The 24,875-nt window shown below is 35.3% G+C and overlaps 1 protein-coding gene across 2 annotated transcripts in view; it reads left to right on the top strand.

Moving 5' to 3' along the window:
• The window catches only part of DNAH7 (dynein axonemal heavy chain 7), a 215,154-nt gene that overhangs the window by 31,059 nt on the left and 159,220 nt on the right, over positions 1–24,875 (top strand). For both annotated transcript variants that reach the window (XM_019741305.3, XM_019741304.3), the window contains exons 11-18: positions 3,145–3,328; positions 3,937–4,116; positions 12,347–12,619; positions 13,372–13,499; positions 15,824–15,902; positions 18,311–18,535; positions 20,683–20,829; positions 22,293–22,978. In XM_019741305.3, coding sequence (XP_019596864.3) covers positions 3,145–3,328; positions 3,937–4,116; positions 12,347–12,619; positions 13,372–13,499; positions 15,824–15,902; positions 18,311–18,535; positions 20,683–20,829; positions 22,293–22,978 — 1,902 coding nt within the window. The remainder of the gene's footprint in view (positions 1–3,144; positions 3,329–3,936; positions 4,117–12,346; positions 12,620–13,371; positions 13,500–15,823; positions 15,903–18,310; positions 18,536–20,682; positions 20,830–22,292; positions 22,979–24,875) is intronic.

The raw sequence follows: 24,875 nt of genomic DNA, 5'->3' as shown, positions 1-24,875 counted from the left end.
CACTTTTTTGATACTGTCCTTTGAAGCACAAATGTTTTTAATTTTGATTAAGTCTATTTTCATTATTTTTTTCTATATTGATTCTATATTTTGCAATCTTGCCAAGTTTGTTAGTTGGAATGGTTATTTGTGTGTGTGTGTGTGTGTGTGTGTGTGTGTGTGTGTGTAGTCTTTATGGCTTTCTCTATATAAAATCATATCATCTGCAAATAGGGATAGTTCTATTTCTTTATTTTCTATCTGCATGTTTTTTTTTTGTCTTCCTTGCATAATTGCTCTAGTTAGAACCTCCAGTGAAATGTTGAATGTAAGTGTCAAGAGTGGATATTTTTGTTTTGTTTCTGAGGCTTTTAGTCTTTCGCCATTAAGTCAGCTTATAGTTGTCCTTTGTCATTGTTAAGGAATTTCCCTTTTATTCTTAGTTTCTTGATTGTTTTTATTATGAAATAGTGTTGATTTTGCTAAAAGCTTTTTCTGCATCTATTCAGATAATGGGGTTTTCTCCTTTATTCTACTGATATAGTGTACTACATTGATTTTAATATATTGAACCAACTTTGCATTTCCAAGACAAATCCCACTTGGTCATGGAGCATAATCATTTTTATATGCTATTAGATTCAATTTGCTACTCTGTTGTTGAGGATTTTTGTGTCTGAATTCATAAGGGATATTGGTCTGTAGTTTCCTTTTTCTTGAGTAATTTTTGTCTGGTTTTGGTATTATGATAATACTAGCCTCATAAATAAATTAGAAGTTTCTATTTTGGAAGAGTTTGTGAAGGATTGATGTTAATTCTTGTTTAAATATTTGGTAGAACTCACCAGTGAAGCAATCTGTTCCTGGGTTCTGGATTTGTTTTTTGAAATTTTTAAAACTGTTAACTCAATCTCTGCTTGTTATAGATCTATTCATATTTTCCCTTTCTTCTTAAGTCAGTTTTAGTAGTTTGCGTCTTTCTAGGAATTTGCTACATTACCTAATTTGTTGGCATATAATTGTTCATTATAGTCTCGTAATCTTTTTTATTTCTGTAAGGTCAGTATTAATGTCTTCTTTTTCATTACCAATTTTGACAATTTGAGTCTTCCCTTTCTCTTGGTCATCCTAGCTATTAGGCTTGTCAATTTTGCTGATCTTTTCAAAAACCAACTTTTGGTTTTGTTGATTTTCTTTATTGTTTTTCTAGTCTCTATTGTGTTTGTTTCTGTTCAACTCTTTATTTCTTTCCCGTCTTATTTTGAATTTAGTTTGCTCTTCTTTTCCCAATTTCTAGTGGAAATTTAGCTTATTAAGATTGTTTTTATTTTTTAATGTAGTTGTTTACAGCTATAAATGTCCCTCTAATCAACCACCCTTTGTATGCCATGAGTTTTGATGTATGTGTTTTTTCATTTTCATTCATCTCAAATTATTTTCTAATTTTCCTTGTAATTTTGTGTGTTTGTTATTCATTTGTTGTTTAAGACTGTGTTGTTTAATTTCCACATATTTGTGAATTTCCAGAATATCCTTCTTTTACTGATTTCTAATTTTGTGTAATTTCAATCTTTTTATATTTATTGAAACTTATTTTATGACCACCAACTATTCGTTACCTTCTCTCAGAAACATCTTCTATATGTCCTTCTTTCTTTTAATTCCCATTGTTACTACCTGTTAGCAGGCCCTTTTAACCTCCTCTGTAGCTTATAAACCACTGCAAAATGAATCCTAAAATATCCCCTAGTTCAGTGCCTCTTTTTTATTAACAAAGCAAGTCCACATTTCTTTTTTTATTTTAATTTTTATTTTCAAGTCCACATTTCTTAACCTGTCTTTTAAGGTCTTCTGCAACCTGGAACTAACTTATGCTTTGTATTCTGAAAATACTTTCACCATGACTTCATCTTAGAGTATGAAGCTGTCTCAAGTCCCAATGTTTAGTTTCCATGTTCTGCAAAAGTCCTCACTGATGTTCCCCCACTTATTTCTTCCTATTTTCTAATCCCTTATCTCTGTTATAGACAGTGAAATTATTAGATATATTAGCCCCATCTATTTTACCTATTGTCCTACTTCTACTTCAGAGCCTTTTCTCAGGGGTCTGTCTCATTTCATTTCTGTTTATTCTTCAGTGAAATTTCCATCTTCACTATACAACCCTTAACCTTTCTTCCTTTCTTAAATGGAAAATTATGTCTCTCTCCTTTGACTTCAAAGCTGTGTTTCTGCTATGATACATTGCCTTCTTTATTATAAGAGAGAAAGGCTGATGTCATATATTCTTATGTTTACATGTTCCCAGCACACTGTAGACACTAAACACGTATTTGTTAAAGGGATGAATACATATATTTAAAACTTAGATCTCTCATTGAGCATTCGGGCAACTCCTGAAATTATATTAAGTCTCTATTTTAGAAATCCATTATCTCTTATGAAAGAGCTAATATCAATATTAGCAAAGTCAATATTCCTTGATTTTGATTTTGTGGTGTTGGACAATGGTTTTGTAAACTGAAAACTTGGCTTGTGATCATGACATATCTATATATGAATTTCACTGTTATCCATTTATTATAAGAAAGAATACACATATTTAAAACTTTGTTTTAAACCAGTCACTCTTTCAGGATTCCACATTAAGGGGAATGAAAAAGTAATATACTTGATTTTATTGATTTATGCCTTGTTTTGAAGTCATTGTGAAGCAGATTGAATAGCATAAAATGCCAAGTGGGTTGAACCAAATAAACCTTCCCTTGGTTTAATCAGTTGTTCACATTTTAGCTTTAAACCAAGAAATCCATTCCCTGAAGAACATTTTGGAGACTGCAGAGGAGTATCTTGTACTATTCAATAAAGTTAGTTGTCATGTTTATTCAAAAAGTGCATAAATCATATTCTCAGATCTCTGGGAGTTAGATTTACATTTTTCTCACAACATCACATTGAGTCATTTTCTATTAGCTATGATTAAAATTTATTTTCCTAGGAGAAGTGAAATATGCTAATGCTTACATTTCAGAGAGTAGATAATGTCACTTAGCACTATACCTTTCTATGAAAACCTTGGGTGTCCAGAAGTTACTGTTAATGCTTAATGTAAAAAGAGTAATTCCCGAAAAGTTTTAACTTTTAAAAGTCTCCTGTTCTTTCAAGGTGGTTTCCAGAAGTGCAGAATATTTATTACCAAGGTAATAAAAAAAAGCAATTGCCAACTGGTGACAGCAGTGCCAAATTGGAATCTTTTTTCAATTGCGCTGCTACACTTATGACTTTACAGCTACAAGACCTCACTTTGGTCTCCATGCAAGATTTCACAGACTTAATTGCACAACCCCCAGTAAGTATGGTTCAGTTACACCAATATTCATTTACTAATTTATTTTTCAATTTTTTTCAGGATGGAAAATACAATACCTTTACAGTAGGAGAGCAAAAAGTATTATCTTTAGACCTATTATACTTACCAGGTTAAAAAAGTTAGTGTCAGCCTGCATACTTAGCATATATGAGTATCATCACATTGGTAAAGATTAGTGAAAATTCCCACAATTGGGAAATTTGGGTTGTGATGGCTGGGGAAAGTTTCCACAAGGAACTCTTTTCTTTCTGGGAGAAGATCCTGTGACAGTATGAGCAGAGCCTGGGAATTTGAATGTTCTCTTCTTGTGCTCTTTGGTGCATGATTCTAGAGCTCCACTGCTTTTGCACATGCTACATTTTCTGACCTTATAGTTGATCTGTAGGCCCAGTGGATACTAGATACCAACAAGTCTAGCTGGGAATCGCTCTTGCTCTTTTTAGTAGAGTTTCCTCTTTGGCTTAACTGTCTAGGGTACAACAGGAAGGATGAGTTCCCATGAATTCTTATTGGGACCAGTGCACTTCTTAGTCTATCACAATTCATATGTATGTTCATATATGTATATTTATAATTTTTTTTTTCAGGATTCTATTAGAGCTTTTGAACACCCAGGTTTTATTATGAGGCTGATTCTTGATAACGACACCATTAAATTTGAACCTGAATTCAATGACTATATACACATCCTTCTAAATGTTTATGATGTCATGTTGAAGGCTGTCAGTTACGTGCCAAGGGTTGAGATAAAATTGTATTCCAAGTGGGTAAGTAATAAGGATATTCTGATTGCTTGAATTTGCATGATGATATTCACTTCAAATAACTTCTCAAAGGTGTAGACAGGTATCCTCTGTTTTGGAGAATTTAAATGTCCTACTAACATTGGCTTATAAGGAAGTTTTTCTTCAAAAATGTAATATTTACCCATTAGCTTCTCTTCCGATATAGGTAGTGTTTTAGTCCAATCTTCCAGTGGAATCAGCTGAAAACTTTCTGAGGGGAAAGCATGAAGGTTGTGATCAGAGTCGAAGCAGTCAGTGAGTGTTTGCTGAAGCGCTCAGACCATGCTGTCAATCTCCCTGTACTCTCCCAGCTCTGCAACACTGTCCTCCAGGCGAATACCTTCCTCATATACCCTTTTCCAGAAATAGCAGTGTCTTCGTGCTTTCAAATCAGAGATCCTACTTCCCTCCTCTCTTTGGCCAAATAGTTAACAAAGCTCTGCTGAACTATGGCATTTGAACAGTAGTTATTGCAGTCTGGTATATGAAATGAGCATGGCGGAAAATTCCTCAACTTAGAAGGTTTTGTGTTTTGTAAGTAGCTTTCTTTTTCCTTTTTTATTTTAAAAATAGTTTCTGAAAATTTTGTGCATACCAAAAGAGTACAGGAGACTAGTGTGTACAGTTTTAAGTAGTAATAAGCTTAATACCTGTGTACCTACAATCCAACTTAAGCAATAGATTATTATTGATGTCTTTAAGCCCTCCCAACCCATTATTGCCCTTCCTTTTCACATCCCTATCCTTCTACCTTCAAGCAAAAGGATCGCTATCTTGAATTTTGTAGTTATTATTCTGAATTTTTAAAGATAACCTTACCACATGTCTGTATGTACCAAACAATTTGTTTAGTTTTTCCATATATTTGTATAGATGGAGTTATTTTATAAATAATCAGTGTCTTGGTATTTTTATTTTTTTACTCAACATTAGGATCGTGAAATTATCCATTTAATAGAATGTGTTATTTTTTTAAATTGTTTTATTTTTGTTTTTTAGAAATTCCATTAAGTTGTTTTTCAAATACGCCTGGTCATTTCTGATACTCTCTTGTAATTAGTCATGTAGTCATTACTCTTTTACCTCTCTGTTTGCTGATCCTACCCCTGCTCCTGGTGGTTTGTTTCTGTGAGTGTTTTTCCTTTATTATTACGGGCTGATACATTTAAGAACTTTAGGTAGAGAAGTCTTTGAGGCCTTGGTTTAAGTTGGTTCCTCTGGAATTTGCATATTCTCTTCACAGGTGCTCTGGAGGTCCCTGCAGATACAGGACTGCTTTAAACAAAAGCCAGATGGTTTTGTGGACAACACTGGGGGTGTGAATGCTTAACCTCATCTGTTTGAGAACAGGAATGTGATTACAAATTCTTAAGGCAGCCATCTTTTTTTCCTCCTCTGAGAAACAAGGCCTAAACAGGACATTTCCCTTACATTTGCCTTCTCAGTCAAAGGTTCGGTCACCTTTCTTCAGTCTGAAATTGTGTGTCCTCAGTGTTCTGAGGTTGTTCAGTGTTCAGCTTTCAGGGTTCTTGGCTTTATGTGGGAGTATCAGTTATGACTTCCCACCTTGCTCAGACTTGAGGCTTTGTCCCTGTCAGCTATTCTTCTCCTCCCTGCCCAACACCACACACACACACACACACACACACACACACACACACACACACACACACACACACACCTTGCTGGAGACTCGTTAAAGCAAAGTTTAGACCACCAGGGGTCAGGGCAGACACAATGACCTCTCAATTCATGCTTTCTCTCGGGCTCCTCAGACTTTTGTTGTCATTTTACTTCCTTAACTATGCATTATTAAAGTTATATTTAGCATTTTCCCCCAGCATATTTATATGTTTTAAACTAGGTAGTTTTCAGGATATTTATTCCTCATACTGCCATAAATAGAAGTCTTTCAAGAAACTTACTGTTTATTTTGTCCTTTATTTAATTCTGCTCTATCTATTGCATCCTTTTCTATTCTTTTCATACCCTGCCTTTTTTCAAGAATGATTTGAGGTAGCTTATAAAACATATACTAAGTGTATGAGTTACTAGACAAAGCTCAAAGTTATAATCATCTGAATGAATACACTTGCTATGTGTTTATGGTTACAAATATGCCTCCAAGCTCACAGTTTCTAAAGTAAAGAGGAAAATATGACAAGTTTTGAATAGGAATAAACAGTTCATTTAGATTCCTCAAAGAGATAATATTTTTTCCTGGCATGCAATTTTTAGAGATAGGTCTTAAATGGGAGTGATGGTTCTGAAATCCTATGTATCAACATCACCTGGTGACATTTTTTAAAGATTTTTATTAAAAATACAGTTAACATACAATATTATATTGGTTTCAGGGGTACACCATAGTTACTCTACATCTACATTCCTAAAGAAGTGATCACCATGGTAAGTCCAGCACCCATCTGACACTATACCACGCTATCACAATATCATTGACTGTATTCCCCATGCTGTACATTACATCCCCATGACTTATTTGTTTTATACCTGGAAATTTAGACCCCTTATTCCCCTTCATCTTTTCCCCCTTTTAAAATTTTTAAATAACAGTTGACATTCAACATTATTTTGTATTAATTTCAGGTGTATAGTATAGTGGTTAGACATTTATATAATTTAAGAAGCGATCTCCTGACTCGTCCAATGCCCATCTGGCACTATACATAGTTATTACCATATCATTGAGTATATTCTGTAGGCTTTACTTTACATCTCCATGACTATTTTGTAACTACCCATTTGTATTTCTTAACCCCTTCACCTTTTTCACTCTGCCCTGAACCCCACCCATCTATTACTCCAACAAATCTAGTACCCATCTGACGCCATACATCGTTATTACAATATTATTGGATACATTCCCATGTTTCCCCGAAAATAAGACCTAGCTGGACCATCAGCTCTAAGTTGTCTTTTGGAGCAAAAATTAATATAAGACCGGTCTTATTTTAATATAATATAAGACCCAGTCTTTAATATAATATGATATAATAGAAGATAATATAGTATAATATAATATAATATAATTTAATATAATATAATATAATATAATATAATATAATATAATATAATATAATATAATATAATATAATATAATATAACCAGGTCTTATATTAATTTTTGCTCCAAAAGATGCATTAGAGCTAATGGTCTGGCTAGGTCTTATTTTCGGGGAAACACTGTCTTTATGCTATACCCTACATCCCCATGACTACTTTGTAACAAACAATTTGTACCTCCTCATCCTGTTCCCTTTTTCACCCACACCCCCAAATCCCCTCCCATCTGGCCACCGTCAAAATGTTTTCTGTATCTATGAGTGTATTTCTGTTTTGTTTGTTTATTTTGTTCTTTAGATTCCACATATAAGCCAAATCGCACTGCATCTGTCTTTCTCTGTCTGACACTCCACTCAGCACAATACCCTCCAGATTCATTCATGTCGCTGCAGATGGCAAGAACCCATTCCCTTCCATGCCGAGTGATATTTCATTGCATATATGTATCACCTCCTCTTTATCCATTCTTCCATCAATGGACACCCAGGCTGCCTCACATCTTGGACATTGTAAACAATGCTGCAATGAGCATATGGATGAACATGTTCCCTCGAAGTAGTATTTTGGATTTCTTTGGATAAATACCCAGAAGTGGGATTACTGAGTCCTTTTTTGTCTCTGTTTATAGCCTTTGTTTTAAAGTCTATTTTGTGTGGTATAAGTATTACTACACCAGCTTTTTGTTTTTGTTTTCATTTCCATTTTCAAGAAATATATTTTTCCATCCCTTTACTTTCAGTCTTGTGTGTCTTTCAATCTGAAGTGAGTCTCTTGTAGGCAGCACATGTAAAGGTTTTGTTTTCTCATCCATTCAACTACCCTATGTGTTTTGATTGGAGCATTTAATCCATTTACATTGAAAATAATTGTTTATAGACATGTAGCTATTGCCATTTTATTATTCATCATTTTGATTTTTTGTTTTTAATCTTAAAGAAGTTCCTCTGACATTCCTTGTAATACTAGTTTAGTGGTGGTGAACTCCTTTAGCTTTTTCTTGTCTGGGAAGCTCTTTATCTGTCCTTTGATTCTAAATGATAGCCTTGCTGGGTAGAGTAGTCTTGGTTGTAGATCCTGGCTTTTCATCACTTTGAATATTTCCTGCCAATCCCTTCTGGCCTGCAAAGTTTCTGTTGAGATATCAGCTGATACTCTTATGGAAGCTCCCTTGTAGGTAACTAACTGCTTTTCTCTTGCTGCTTTTAAGATTATTTCTTTGTCTTTAATATTTGGCATTCTAATTATGATGTGTCTTGGTGTGGGCCTATTTGGGTTCATCCTGTTTGGGACTCTCTGCACTTTCTGGACTTGTATGTCTATTTCCTTTCCCAGGTTATGTATGTTTTCAGTCGTTATTTCTTCAAATAGGTTCTCAATCTCTTGCTTTCTCTCTTCTCCTTCTGGTACCCCTATGATGCAAATGTTGTTATGCTTGATATTGTCCCAGAGGTCTCTTAAACTCTTCTCATTCTCTTGTATTTTTATTTATTTGTTTATTGATTTATTTTTGATTTTTTCTGTTCCAATTGGGTGTTTTCTGCTACCTTGTCTTCCAAATTGCTGAATCAATCCTCTGCATCTAGTCTGCTGGTGATTCCTTCTAGTGCATTCTTTATTTCAGTTATTGTATTCTTCACTTCTGACTAGTTCTTCTTCATGGTTTCTATGTCTTTTTTCATGCTTGCTATCTCTTTATTGAAGTTCTCACTAAGTTCCTTGAGTATCTTTATAACCATTGTTTTGAACTCTGTATCTGGTAAGTTGTTTGCCTTCATTTTGTTTAGTTCTGTTTCTGGAGTTTTGTCCTGTTCTTTCATTTGGGACATATTTCTTTCTTTCCTCATTTTGGCTGCCTCTGTGTGTTTGTTTGTATGTATTAGGTAGGACTGCAATGTCTGCCAGTCTTGGCCAGGTGACCTTATGTAGTAGGTGACCTGTGGGGCCCTGGCACAGTCTCCCTGGTCACTTGAGCTGGGTGCTCCAGGAGCGTCCCTTGTGTGGGTTATGTGTCCTTTCCTGTTATACTTGAGCTTGATTGCTATTGGCACTTCACTGGATGGGATTGGCCCTCAGGCTGATTGGCTGTGGGAATTAGCCTCATCCATAGCTTAGGGGCAGCTGAGTGTGGGGCTTACCCCATTGGGATTCACTCCAGTAGGGTCTGTTACCTGTTGAGATTGCCTTTTGCGTGTGCTGCTTGTGGGACTAATTGGGTGATGCTCTGCTGTAGTTTGAAGCCAACTTCCAAGTATGTTGGTTCTGGGCCCTCTTGGGAGGGGCTCCAGAGCAGGCCCAGATCAGCTACTGCCTGTGAGCAGCTGGGGACTACCTGGTAGGAGCTACAAAGTGGTCTGTGGTCATTTGCTGCCTGTGCTATGGGACAGGCCACACTGTAAACTGAGGATGGCTGCCATCAGCCTGGGGTAATTCCACAAAAAGCCAGGACATCTCAGGCCTGCTTCCACCTGCCGGCTCCCTTAAGGCTTAGCCACTGATAGAGCCTCGTGCAGTATGCAAGTTGGGTGAGGCAGGGTCTTAGGGGTTACTAGAGTGGGAAGAGTTGTGTTCACCAGGTTAGTGTAGGTTCTAGTTTGATGCCACTGCTGAGTCTGGATCTACTCAGCCAAAGTCTCAGAGCACATGAAGGCCAGTTGCCACCCGCTCCACCTCTGATAGTTTTCCAAGAAAGAGTACAATGCAGATGTGGCTGGCGGCTCACAGAGAAAGTACCTCCAGTATTTGCAGAGTTGAGTAGGACGGGGTCCCACTGAGTAAGCAGGGTGGAGCAGTGGAGCTCACCAGACAATCAGATTCAGATATGGCCACATTGGGGAGGGTCCAACACGGTAAAGATGGCACCCACCTTACAGCTGCAAAGGAGAAGGACCCCACACAGGGAAAATGGCAACTGTCCTCCAGCCCTCACTCTGAAGCCACAGACCTCAGTCTGCCGCCCACCCTGAGTCACTCTCCCTCCTCCAGAGCCCATGGTTGGTGCCGATGAGTGAGTGGGTCTGTGCGCAGTCCCCGTAAGAGGACATCTGGGTTTCCCGTAGCCTTCTGTCCCATCTGGATGGTCAGAATTCCCACTGTTTTGCATAGCTAGATGTTGTGGGGGCTCTTCTTCCTGGCACTGGTACTCTGAGCTGGGGAGCCCAGTATGGGGGGTTGGGGTCCCTCACTCTTCTGGGGGGATTCTCCACAGCTGAGATACCCCTCCTTATTCTCAACAACCATACAGAGATTGAGGCTGGTTCATTTTGCATCTCTGCCCCTTGTACCAGTCTTGACGTGGCTTCTTCTCTATATTCTTAGTTATAAAACTTCTGTTTAGCCAGACTTCAGATGGTTCTTCAGGTTGATCGTTCTATAATTCAGTTGTAATTTTTCGTGTTCATGGAAGGAAGCAGGCAAGTGTTTACTCCACCATCTTGGATTTCCCTCTCTGGTGACATTTTAGAAATACAAATCCAAAGATCTTGACTACCACCACCCTTTGCCCCTCAAGATATGGATTCACAATGACAATCAGTACTCAGAAATAGATACGGTAAAATACCCCTGCATAATTCTGGCAATCAGTCAAGTTTAGAAATAAGTGATATAGAGGATGCTTTGAGTAAGATAATTGAACATGCTCTTAATGATCTTTCATAGCAGCTGCAGAAGTGGAATTCATATAGCTGTTTCTTATCACAATCTCTGATGGAAACTGAAAGGGAAATTAAAATATGCTTTTTTTCCCCAAATGGAAGGCAAACCTACTGGGCACTAAGGTGCTGTTAGTCCAAGCACATCTCCATCTCATGATCTAATTTGATATGCTTTTCAACACTCGAACAAAATATAATTTCTCTTAACTCTTGATAGGAACTGATTAAAATTCATTTCAAAAGTGTATTTTCTAATATAGTTCTGAATTACTGGTATCCAGTTATGTTTAGAAAGATAGATCCATAGGCTTTAGAAATTAGACAAGCTGTTAATAGATTTAAGAAACACTATAATGAATATTAATATTTCACATTAGATCCAACAATTGTACATAGTGTACAGTACATAATAGAGATTGTTTTATCCTAAAGTTCTTTTCCAGAAAAGATGACACCAGTATCTACTGAGAACAGGAGTGAGTGGTGGTGGTGATGGTAATGGTGGGATTCACTAATATTCTCATGAAGCATTTAGTAGTTCTAATCAAAATTATTTCCTGAAATGCCCACAAGGGGCTATAGCAGACAAATGTACCCTGGATACCTGACCAGATTACCCAGTTCTCTAAGGAATCCTTTCATATTATCAATGTGAATGCTGTACAATATCCACTACAATGTGAATGCTGTAGACAATGGTTTTTGTTTGTTACAGCTAAAAATCCCTTCTGGATGACAGGTAGCGCACATATATTTTTAAGTGTAGCTTGATTCAAGATGATAAACCATTTAGACACATTTACTTGTCCTCTTATTTGAAAAATGGAGACAAGCTGTTGAGATTTCTTTGCTTATTTGAAAGTGTTGTCTGATCCATTCTTGCCTACCATTATTCTAATGGTGATAGCAGAATGCAAATTTTGCAACTAGGGATTTTAGTCTGCTCTAGTTGCTGTTCACAGAATCAAAGATCACAGGTCAATGAATGAGTAAACAATCTTTCTTTGTTCCGGATACATTACACCTGAAGGTGAAAAATGACTGTGATCACAGTATAATGATATGACATTGAGCTAGCTTATTTTTTTTAAAATAGTGTACAGTGCAGGCACTACTTTATAAAGCTAGCATATACAATTGCACAAATAAAATGTGAATTTTGCTGTTTTTATATTTTCTTATTTTGTGTATATTTTCAAGTGACCTTTCTTTTACCCATACAGAAAAACAAAACAAAACACAACTAGGTAGGTCGCATTAAGGGAAAACAAAAAGTTATATGAAACCTAGATATTTAAAATACTGCTGTGATTAGACTGCGTATCTTTCTATAGAGATTAGAAAATCGAAAAGGCCTGGTGAATTTTAAAAAAAAGTCAATAAGGTAAGGAAGATTGGCATTTTTACAAAGATAAATGACACAGTTACCTTAATTTAAGGTATTTTATATAACTAACATATTTTCCCTTTGTTTAGGAAAGTGACTCTAAACCAGAAACCTTAAAGCCAATAATTCTGAAGGAAATTGTTGATGCTCACAAAGAAAAGATTAAGGAAGTGGTAATGAGAGAGAGCGTGGCACCTACCGAGCACCTCAGACTCTATGACAAGTATGATTTTTTGATTACCAGAAAAGCTGAGCAAGATGTTGATGCTTTCCTTGCAGAAAACCATCATTATGAGAAAATAATACAAGAAATTCGCAAATACCAAAAACTAATAGAGGAAATACAGTACACATGTAGAAAGGTAAATGACCCAGTTTTGTACAACTGTTCTCTGTACCTAATGATCTTTTCCCAGGTTTATCAGGATGTGTTTTTAGACCTACAGTGAAAAAGTTAGACCATTACTATGTATCAAAAGGAAAAATATTTATGGAGCCAACCACTGTGCTAAACCCTGGATATATGGAGGTAGACAAAACAGACATGGTTCTTGTGTTCGTAGAACTGAAAGTCTACTACAAGCTGAACTTTTAAGTACTTTATTTGAACTCTCAAAAATTCTGAGAACTTAATTTTTTTTCTTTAGCATTTATAAATCCCTTGGAAAATATGGTAGGTACACCAAAATGTGGTTACTTCTGTTTATAGGAGACTGGTAAATTAAAATTTTCTCCTTTAGTCCTTTTCATATTTTCTAAAATTTCTACCATGAACATGTTCCTTTTGTGTACAGAGAAAGTATAACATTTAAATTCCAAACTATTTAGCAATAAGTCAATTCTCTACTGTTTTTATATCCATTATTGTCCTGAAGTAGAATTGGCTTCTAATATAACAAACTTTTCAAGGAGATTTACCCAGAAGATAGTTGTAAAAATAAGTGAGAATTTAGAAAACCTGCTATTTAAAACAACGCAAAACAAAACAAAAAACCCTCAGTCTTGTTAGATCACACACACACAAACATAAAACCAATATTATGAGAAAGGCAAAACTGTGGGGGCCTTTTTTTTTTTTTCATGTTTATTAAACTTCTAGTATTTAACGTTGCAGACTATTCGTTTAGGAATGTTTGAAATACGCTGTGAGGAATTAATCAGAGCTTTGGTGAAGCGAGCAGAAATTATTTGTGGAAAACTTATAGCTAAAATGTTCAGAGATCATCAGGAATTAAATACAAGGTATTTACATGACATTGATTATATTTTTATTTGCGGGGGATGTGAAATAGAATCAACTGTCATTCAACTAAAGTAATAGATTGGAGCAGTGTCATAAAAGACCCAAAAGAAAAAACATAATGTCAAACTTACTTCCACTTGGCTTTAAGTGTTATTTTGTGATTATTATTATTGTTATTGTTTCACCACAAATGTGCCTTTCCAATTGTCTGAATTAAGATGGTATTAAAATATTTTGCATTTCATTTGCACAAGTCAGGTGAACATTATGTAAGTTCAAATTTTTAAACTTGTATAATCAATACACAAAGCGGGCTTTCAAAGTGGATTTACACAATAGTTGTCATGGGTCCTAAAGGACCCTCACGTTTGGAACATCATCTTGCTGTAAATAGTCTTCAAGTCCATGGTAACTTTTTGCGTAAACTAAAAACTCATTGTTGACTAACCTGGAGATTTTTAGGAAAACTGACCCATGTTAAGTAAACTCACAGGATGTTAATGTGTAAAGCAGAATACCTGCTTATTTAAGACAGAAAGTATAACTAGTCTTCCAACAACTGGTGTTAGTGTTGCTCTGGGAGCCGCTTTTCTGATATCAGTTACATGGAACAAACCCCCAAATAATCAGAATTTGTTTTATATAGTTATGGTATTAGAGCTTTATTTATCTACCATGTGTTAGGCAAAACACTTGGTACTTGGACTCTAAATCTGACTAAAACTGCTGAAGAAAGTTACAGTGTTGCATAGACATACAAACCAATAAATTACAGTAGTGCATAGTGAGGACTGTACTGAGCCACAGAAGCAGAACAGAGAAGGAAACAATTTTCTTTCAGGGTGGAGGTTGGGGGAGAGGGGAAAATCAGGGAAGGCTGCAAAGAGGAAGTGATGTGCGAATTCATTTTGAAGGATGAGTAGGAGTCTGCCAGATGAATAACGTGGGTGAACTCCAGGCAAAGAAAATACTATGTAGAATGGAGTGAGGTATGAAAATGGCATAGTGTATTCCAAGAACTATGAGTGGTTTGTGTTTTTTTCACAGACACAGTAAGGGAAGAGAGGTGAGGGGTAAGGCTGAAGAGGGAGGCACAAGGTGAAAGAAGATTTGGCTTTGGGTCGCTTATCTAGGAACCAGAATCATAATCAGCTTCAAGCACCTTTTCCTCTAAAAGTAATAGAAGAACAGTGAAAATGTCTTTTGCTTATAGCTTTCCATGCTGAGTGAAATATTTATTGTAATTTCACAGCTATTTTCCCTGCCTCTTAACTGCCCTCTGAACTTATGCCAATTCCGTTTTTCCCCCTTTTCTCCTAATTATGCCTTTCACCAGACTGACTGGATATACAGAGGACACATCAGGACGGATGTGTCCAGATTATATACGGAACCATTAGATATGAATGCTCTCAAATTCTTGCCTCTCTGTGTCTCAACTCCCCTCTCCATGAGCCCTTTCATACCTGTCTCCCCATATCCTCAGAAAGTAAGAGTCAGAAAGCAAGAGTCTTTCCTACCCGTCTCCCCACATTCCCAGAAAGCATTCAAAGTTCTCTCTGCCTGTGAGCTCAGCCCCATTGCTTCCCATCCCTCTGGAGCTGTCTCCACCAGTCATCTCCTCTGTAACTTAAATTTCTCTTTCACTGTTGATTCCACTTCTGAAATTTACAAACATGTTCAAAACCCTCTTCCGTCTTCCAACCCCCACTTCAAGCCAACATCTTCATCATGTTATTTCTTGCTCCTTTACCCTTACAGCCAATCTTCTTGAAGAAATTTGTATGTTTTATCTGGACTTCCTTAGAATCCACTACACTTTTTTTTTTTTCTTTTTGCCTCACAGTAAGTTCATTATTTATAGTAGCCACAACCCAAATCAGTAGGAAATATTTACATACTGCTGGAAGTTTCTGAGCATACAGGCCCATTTTAACCATTCCTTCCAAATAAACTTAATCACTCCCTTCCTTTGTACCACTTTTTTTTGGTGCCATCTCAACTAAATCTCTGGTAGAGCCTTTAAAAGTTAGGTTGGAAATGATTGTCTTTCCCACTAGATTGTGAACTACTTGAGTATCGTGATTACCTTTTATCTGTTTCTGTATCACTTAATACTGTAGTTGGGAATGTGGTAGATGATCACTATATGTGTATTGAATGAATAAGTAAATGAATGCAAATTTGCTTTTAATTAATTAGATGTCATATAGGTAAGATAACGTTACTTTATTTTTCATATAATGCGTCATTTAAATAGTACATAGTAACATATTTAGGAATGAAATTAATTATTTGAGATTGTTTTTATCTGTTGTTTCAGTTTATGTGATGAATTTGAAAAGATAGCTGAAAAAGCTCTTAGTACTCCTCCAAATACAGCAGAACTAATGGAAATGAAGGTACTGTTTTATAAACTCTTTATACTTGTGTGTGTATAGTTAATTATTTTACCCCAGGTCTTATAATTTTTGACATGATAACAACAAATCACTCAAAAAGTTAAAACAGGTTTAAAATAATTTTTTTTGTTCTTAGCTCATGAGTCTGCAGTTTGGTGATTTAGGCTGGACACTCCTGCATGGTTCTTCTGGTCTCAATCAGATCATTCATTCACTCAAGCTAGTTCTCAGCTGAGTTACGTATCATAACTGTTCAGCAGTTAGACGCTGCTCCTCTCGTCTCTCAGATTCCAGCAGGCTCACCTGGGCATGTTCTCATGGCATGGTAGAGGCACAAAAGCAAGCTCAACTGTCCAAATGCTTTTCAAGTTTGTCCTTGTGTCATATTAGCTAACATCCCAGTGACCCACGGAAGTCATCTGGCCACAGAGTCAGAGTGAGAGGACGATACAGGGCATAGAGACAGGGAGAGGCAAAGTATTGAAGTTAGTAATGCAATCATCTGCCAGGATATTATTGAGAGCGCTGTTAATAATTATTGCCATGCGAAAGGCATAAAGTAGGACTATCTTGGGCAATCCTAGATAAGTGATCACCTTTCATGTTTTTTGTCAACAAATACTTAATGCTTAAGTGATATTTAATTGTGTTTCCTATGGTCTATCTTTTATTATAAATTAAAATTTTCTCTTATAGTTCGCTGAAATATATTATGTTTTGTGCATAGGATTTCTGGTACGGAAAATATTGGACGTCTCACTTTCATAGTTTTTCATGTTATTTCATGTAGGAAATTGCAAAAGACATTCAAATGATATTGTACATTCTTTAAATTTTTCATTTAAATAAAGATTTGTTAAAATTATTAGAACCAACTTTTACATATCAGCTCTAACTAAAAGAGTCCTAATTTTAAAAGTATTTGTATTGGACTGGGGTTCTTAGTGTGTGAATTTATGTGTGTGTGTGTGTGTATCAAATACACACACATACTCTTAGAATATTTGTATATTAATTATTGTAGGACATCAAGTGATATGATTATGGATGATTATAAACATAGCTAGAGAGTCCCATAATTGTAAATTCCTTTGGAAAAATGAATATTGAGTTTGAAGAGTGTCATTTATTTACCCATCTATCCATCACTGGAAATATTTAGGAATTTGGGGTTATTTGTGAGAATTTCTATTGTTCATAGCATCTTTTAACAGAGTTAGCAAATGGGATTCATTAACTGGCATTTAAAATATTTCTGTACCTTAAGTTTATTGCTGCAAAGGCAAATAGGTTCTTAATTTATTCAATACAGAAATTAGTTATTTATTATCAGTAAGAGGAAATAAAAACTCATTGTCTGACTACATAGAAGGTTGATTAAACAAATTATAAAGATATATTTCTAGTCAGACATTTTGTTACTTATGGAAACCATATGATTTGCATCTTATTTGTTTGCATTTGCAACATAAAAACGTTTAGTCTAATTAAGATGATACATTAATGAAAGATTTCTAGGCAATGTTGCTTGTTTTTTCTTTTTAATTACAAAAGTAAAAAATTAAACAATATGGGATTATACAAAGTAAAAAGTAAAAGTTTGTTTTTTTCTATAATTTATGATTCTTTATAGTTTACTGTGAATTCTGCTCTTTACAAACATGTGATGTCATCTATATGTGTATATATAATATATGTGTATATATGTACACATATATATGTAAAAAACACTAGAGAGCGAAAGAATGAAGACAGAAAGCTAGAAAGGTGGAGATTAGAGATGAAAAAGAGTTTAAAGAGTTTTTAAAACATTAGAAAAAAGAAAAAGAAAATTTTACTTCATAGACAGAGAGCGTCGCGTATAAGATAGGGAAGATGAACATAGGTAGTTACAAGTAATTGCGAGTTTTCTCATTTTTCAGTGGAGTAGCAGGTTTCCTTAGGCATTTATATTATAATGATATGTAAATAAATTAATGTGTACCAAAAGAGCTTTGAGGGAGATATACATATATACAAGGATGTACATATGCAAGGGCATGTGCATGTGTATATGTACAGACACATACACACACACAAATACACACACTGTACATTCACCCACTCACACACAGAATAGATGATACCATCAGATAACACTTGCTTCATATCTTCCAGAAAGTCAGCATTGTTCTCTGGTTTTCCAGTGCTTTTTACGTGTTGTTGAGTATATTTTATTGTTTCCCTGCTACTTCAGTAGAGGTGTTTGGGATTGATGAGACTAAACTATTCTGCAGTCCTCTGTCTGAAACCAAAAGTCTATAGTACTTCTAACAAGTCTGTACATGTTTATGCAGTGCATTTCCTCAGGCTGTTTTTGACATGAGCTGTTCATTAAAATGCCATCTGTAATTTTTGTTTTCCCTCAGGCTTATATTCAAAAAGTAGAGACAGTTGATATGATTGAACTGGCACAGAGACTGGTGGATTCTAAAAACTGCCTTGCCTTCCTCATTGAGTATACCAACTTTTCTCCAGCAGACATTAGGCTAAATAATAATGTTTTCCAGTGGTACGGAAGAATGGAAGAAATTTTTGATGAACACAGGAAAATCATTAAAGAGAAAACAGAACAATATCAAGATGGTCTTAAGGTTGGCATCACAGCTATTTTAAATTATTTTCATTTTCTGGACATGTTTAAGTTTTAACTTCTTATGTGGCATTGTAACTCCTCTATTTCACAGGACATAGATTTTTAGCTTTCTCATACTATAAATCTTAGTAGAAGATAGTACACATCATACTGGCTCAATGTGGCATCATTTCTTGACTTTTCAAGGGAGAAAACATTTGAATACATTACCGATACATGACCGTTAATAAAAGTAGTACTTATTTTATATAGTTTATGGTGCTCTTTTGAGTTATTTTATTTATATCATTTAATGTCAAAGCTCCCTTTCACCCATTATGATTGCTCAAACTCCCCTAAGTACTGGGGCTAGAATCGTCACTCTTAACATTTAATTGCTCTAACCTTTTTTTTTGGTCCTACATATGAGGGTTTGTACTTTTCCCCTCTCTACCTGTCCAGCCTCATCTACCTCTCCCCACTCCTTGTTCTTGACTTTTCAGTAACCCTAAGCAAACTTGAAGTCCCTGCTCTTCCACACCTCCCATCTCTTGCACATTCTTTCCATTTGCTCTGGAGAACACTCCTGCCCAAACACATGCTTGTCCATCTAGCGTATTCGGTTAACTTCCTGAGAAGCCTTCTTAGCCCTCAGTGCTGCTTCTCCTCTGCTCCCGTTGCACTTTTCACACATTTCCACTGGACTAATTATCTGATCATTTTGTTATTATTTTCAGGTCTACCTGCCCATTAGACAATTAGCTCCTTGACAGCAGAGCTGTTTGATTTTCACCTGTTTTCCATTTATATTCCACTGGCCAAAACAGAGCCTGACACACAGAAATGCTGTGAGCACAACATAGCTGTTGTCTGAATAAATGACTTCATATTTTCAGTCTCATTTCACAAATGAAAAACAAACAAAAAAAACAACACAGAGTTTTCCAAAGTGAAGAAGCTTGTTCCAGGTCAGCCAGGAGAGATGTCTTCTGATAGCGAGCCTAGCATCTTTCTATCTTACTATGGCAAATATAGTTATTGGAAGAATATGTTGTGTGGATAATAATTCATCGACTTAAAACAAACCAACCAACCAACCTTCATTTTAAACTGTAGCCTATATTTGTTTTACATTTAGGCCATTTTAGAATTTTAAACACTTGTAGAAAACATCATGAATAATAAATATTAGGCACTTAAGTTACAATATAATAGACTCTTAGAAAATGCTAGGTGGCCTACAATTATCTATACTTTACTGTAAAATATATTATTCTACAAACTACACATACTGTTGATGGAATATTTCTCTCATTTTCATTCCCCCACAGAACCAGAGCAATAAATTTGCCAGGAAACTAAAGGAAAAAAGGACAGAAATAAACCTAGATAATCCATAAAATACAAAAATCTATTTTTAAATAACCTAGATTTGACTTTTGAATATTTTATTAAGAACTGTTTTTTAGATCCATTTCATTCAGATTGTCTTACGAATGACAATTTTGTAATAAGCCTGTCTCGTTAAAAAACAAACAAACACATACCTGTTTAAATTGGAAGGCTATAGTTTGTAGGCTTTTGAATCTGGATTTATTTACCTAACACATTACTAGTGAAGAAAACCCATGGGACAAGAAAAATAACGTTGGAATACTTCATTTTAGCATTGCTAGTTAAAGAAATGTTTGAATACCAGAACACAAATATATTAGTTTTTCTTTCCAGTTGTTTGTAAAAATGCCTCAGATAGCTTTATAACCCTTTAAAAATTGGAGTTTTCTTTTAGTTCATACTTGATTATTCCGAGATTTTTCAAATACTTATAAATCATTTGTTAGCATACATTCTTTAGCATACTAAAAAATACCATTGTCTAGCACATTCTTACTCATTTTGTTAGAACGTCTTACATTGATAATACAAGGTTAAACTTTGTCTAATTTGTGAATCACAAGAATCTTAATCATTAATTTTAAATCCAACTCTTAAAACTTCTGCATATTTTAGATCCCAGTTTTGTGCCAGATCATCCCTTTCTTTATATTTTGCCAGTGTCAAAATATATAATAATTCTGGTAATCCTCACACATATTTAAATTTTCTCTTGATGACTAGGGGTTTTAACTTTTAAAATTAGTAACTGCAAGTACATTTTTTTATTAGTTACGGTGTGAACGGTTTGTGGAGGAATTGGACAGTTATGCTAAGCAGGCAGAAGAATTTTACTCATTTGGAGATCTTCAGGATATACAACGATACCTGAAAAAGGCTCAAATACTGAATGGAAAGTTGGATGTAGCAGCAGACAAGGTATATTTTAAAAATTCTAAAGAAGATTAATTAATTCAAAAGAAAGAGCACTGAAATTGCATTGCGTATTCACCTTTAAGAAATCGATTAAAATAAAAAGTTTGACTACATTTATTTAGAGAATAATATAAATGGTACAAATAGATTTTATAGCTGTGCTTCAAGGAGGAGCAGCATTGCTGTTTTCTGTTGGTAGTGATGACATTTCAGTGGCCTTCATCTTTTATTTGAAAGATAGAGTCATAGCTCCATCTGCTTCTCAGTTTTTATTTTCTGTCATTTAAACATTTGCATCATGTGATAGCACCTGGTTACTGTTTAGTTTTCTCATCTTCATAAAAGCCAGCTTAGGTTTGATGGCTGTGTTTTTAAATTAGGCCCATTATTTTCTCCAATAAAGCCAGTTTTTCCCCCAGTATTACCATTTCAGAAATCAACTTTCTCATTAAAAGAAGCTGGAGGGGGACAAGCCATATCCTTTGCCATGTAAGATGTCTGTTATATTTATTTGTGTTTTTTATAAAAAGGGGAGGAAATACGAAAACAGACCATATTATGGTGCTGTACTGTTTTTCTTACATTGAAAGATTCTAATATCAGAGAAGGTAATTAAACAGTTTATGATAATCATAAATATGCAAACACATGTTGACATAAGAGAAATAAACTTCATACATTTTTTTAAACCAATGCCACTGAAATTTTAAGTACATGGGTAATTTATATATGGAGCTCAAACATTTCAATTCTATAGACTTCTCCTCTAAACCACTGACATCCTTACATATTTCACAACAAACTAAGAAGAAATTAATGCTTTCTTTGCATCTTCTTACCCTGTTTTCTTCAAGACCCAGCTCTGGTTGTACCTTCTCTACAGAAGCTCCTGTGACCAAACTATTTCACAGCAGGTTCTCTTGTCTCTGAGTGATAGTATTTTTTTTTTTTTTTGTATGTGCTATTCATTTTATATTAAACAGGTACTGCTCTAAGATGTCTCTTCTTTTGCCTTATATTATTATTGAATAATTGCTATTTAACTTTCTAGTACTTATGTCTTGTCATCTCCTCAGCTGGATTACTCACTCCTTGGAGTTGGTACTTTGCAATATTAAAAAAAATTTGCCACAACAACTAACACAATGCTGTATATGCTAAAAGTTCATGAGTTCTTGTTACTTAATGAATGAACATATATCCTCAGTATATCTGGATGGGCAAAGGCTTCTTTATACATGTATAGTTATTTTACTGTGTTACATAATTTATCCAGTCATTGCTCTCTAGAAACTATAATCAAGAAATAGGAAAAACTGCTGTTTTTCTAGATTAGGCCTAATTTAAATTTAACTTTAGGGTTTACTGAAGGTATTTTGGGTCACATTTTTTATAAATATTTTTAAAAACTTAATTTTGATTATCATTCACTTTCAGAATAATAAATTTAATCCTTGTTCTTCCAGATTGAGCAGTTTAATGCTGAAGAGGAGGCATTTGGTTGGCTACTATCAGTATATCCTCAACGTAAAAGAATCCAAGATGGGTTGAACCCTTATCTTCGTCTCTATGAAACTGCCGTTGAATTTAACAGTAAATATAAAGGATGGACAGAAGGACCATATAATAAGGTGAATCCAGACCAAGTAGAAACAGATGTTGGCAATTATTGGAGAGGACTTTATAAGCTGGAGAAAATCTTCCATGATTCTCCAAATGCATTGGCAATGACAAAAAAAGTAAGAACAAAGGTAGAAGATTTCAAGCAGCACATTCCTCTCATTCAAGTGATCTGTAATCCTGGTTTGCGCCCCAGGCACTGGGAGGCCATGTCCAACATTGTTGGTTACCCCCTGCGGCCAGCAGATGACTCTACCATCTTCTCTTTCATGGACATGAATCTGGAACCATATTTAGATCGATTTGAAAGTATTAGTGAAGCAGCTAGCAAAGAATATTCTCTCGAAAAGGCCCTGGAGAAGATGATTAATGAATGGGATACAATGGAATTTGTCATTCTCTCTTATAGAGAATCTGGGACATTTATTTTGTCATCAGTTGATGAAATTCAGATGTTGTTGGATGACCATATTGTTAAGACACAAACAATGCGAGGATCTCCTTTCATTAAGCCTTATGAAAAACAAATGAGGTAAAGTGATATTTATATAATAATGTTTATACTATGATATCAAAGCCAACACTTGTTAACAAAATCGTCACTTGTATGTAATGTACAGTTTTTCTTTTTGAAATTGATTCTACATTTCAAATACTTAATATTTTTAATAGTTTATTGTAAGGGATGGATGGTAACCTTTATTGCTTTTGAAAGAGTACTGATCCCTTTGCTATGATCTACATTCATAGAAAGGTAGTGAATAATCAGCCTCCAGATATTTATTTGTATTGCCTGTAATCTGATGTTACATATTTGATTCACAAAAATGATTTTGTGTCTATGAACATAGTTTATAGAACGGATGAACTATAAAACTGAAGATAATATCATTTCCCATATACGAGGTCTGACAATTAAGTTCGCGAACTCATCCTAGACAAAGTGCTACATACCTCATTGCTGAATATCACTACGGTCCCCTTCGAAGTAGTCCCCTTGGGAAGCTATACACCGATGCCAGCACCTAGTCCACCTGTCAAAGCAATTTTGGAATTCTTTTTCTGGAATGGCCATCAGAGCTGTCATCTTATTACCCTTGATGTCCTGAGTATCATCAAAACATCTTCCTTCCAATATTTCCTTTATCTTTGGGTAAAGAAAGAAGTCATTGGGGGCCAGATCAGGTGAGTAGGGAGGGTGTTCCAATATAGTTATTTGCTGGCTAAAAACTCCTTCACAGACAGTGCCATGTGAGCTGGTGCATTGTGGTGATGCAAGAGCCATGAATTGTTGGCAGAAAGTTCAGGTCGTCTAACTTTTTCATGAAACCTTTTTAGCACTTCCAAATAGTAAACTTGGTTAACTGTTTGTCCAGTTGGTACAAATTTATAATGGATAATCCCTCTGATATCAAAAAAGATTAGTAACATTGTTGCAACAAGTGCCCGAACTTAATTGTCAGTCCTTCGTATACTAGTTTGTTGTAGATGATCCCTAAAAGTCTAGTGTAATTTCCACTCATGTGCATAAAGGACAGCTAGATAAGTGCAAAAGAATGGAACCATGATTCTAGTCTCATGTTTTAGGGTTTTGACACAGTGGATTAAATTAAACTCTTATCCTATCTGTTTTTTAATTTTTATAATGTGTATTAAGCAGTTTATATTTTACCTTTAAAAAGAGAGGAAATCCAAATCAGACTACTATCTTCAATGTGAATTTGCATGGCAAGGGGAAGCTAATTGCTTGGTAGTACCCGCCTCTGATTTTTGATAACGTTATTCTAACTTGGGCATGCTCTGGCTCAGTCTCTCTGTTCGATTGCTCTGCCTCCTGCCCTGCTTGCTCCAATGTGCTCATTGAGACTAATTTTTTAAACACTCTAACAGTGGTATATCTAGTTTCTATTTTTAAGAACTGTGCAAGAGATCATTAGCCTGTGGGAAATTTTCTGCAGTCAGGGATTAGGTGGAGAAAGAGGGAAGAGCACCAGACAGAGGAAAGCAGAGGTGTTCATTTCTGCTTGTGAAAAGAGATTAAACAAATTGATTGATAGACATTGAAAGGGAAGTATTTTAGAAAGGCATTTGAAAATTCCTGGTGAATTTTAGAACTATTTACATTTCTTGGTTTTAACAATATAAAATTATAGATCACCACTTATAAGTGGTGTGTAATGTGTCATTATACTCATAAAACTAGCCCATCTCTAAATTCTGTCACCATTAACCAATCATTCTTCTTTATGGCTCTGTTATTTCTTATAGTGTAGTGTTTACAGCTGTCTGGGTTCAAATCCGGTTCTATCCTTATTAGTTGTGTGAACTTGAACCTGGTACTTACCTCTTTGATACTTACCTCTATGGAGCTGCCCCATCTATGCTACTTAGTCTCCTCATTAGTAAATATATGAGGATAGAGCAAATAC

This window comes from Rhinolophus sinicus, chromosome 17 (genome assembly GCF_057876585.1).
Source record: "Rhinolophus sinicus isolate RSI-liver-muscle chromosome 17, RSI-T2T, whole genome shotgun sequence".
NCBI lineage: Eukaryota > Metazoa > Chordata > Mammalia > Chiroptera > Rhinolophidae > Rhinolophus > Rhinolophus sinicus.
This window is presented reverse-complemented; position numbering and strand designations above follow the sequence as displayed.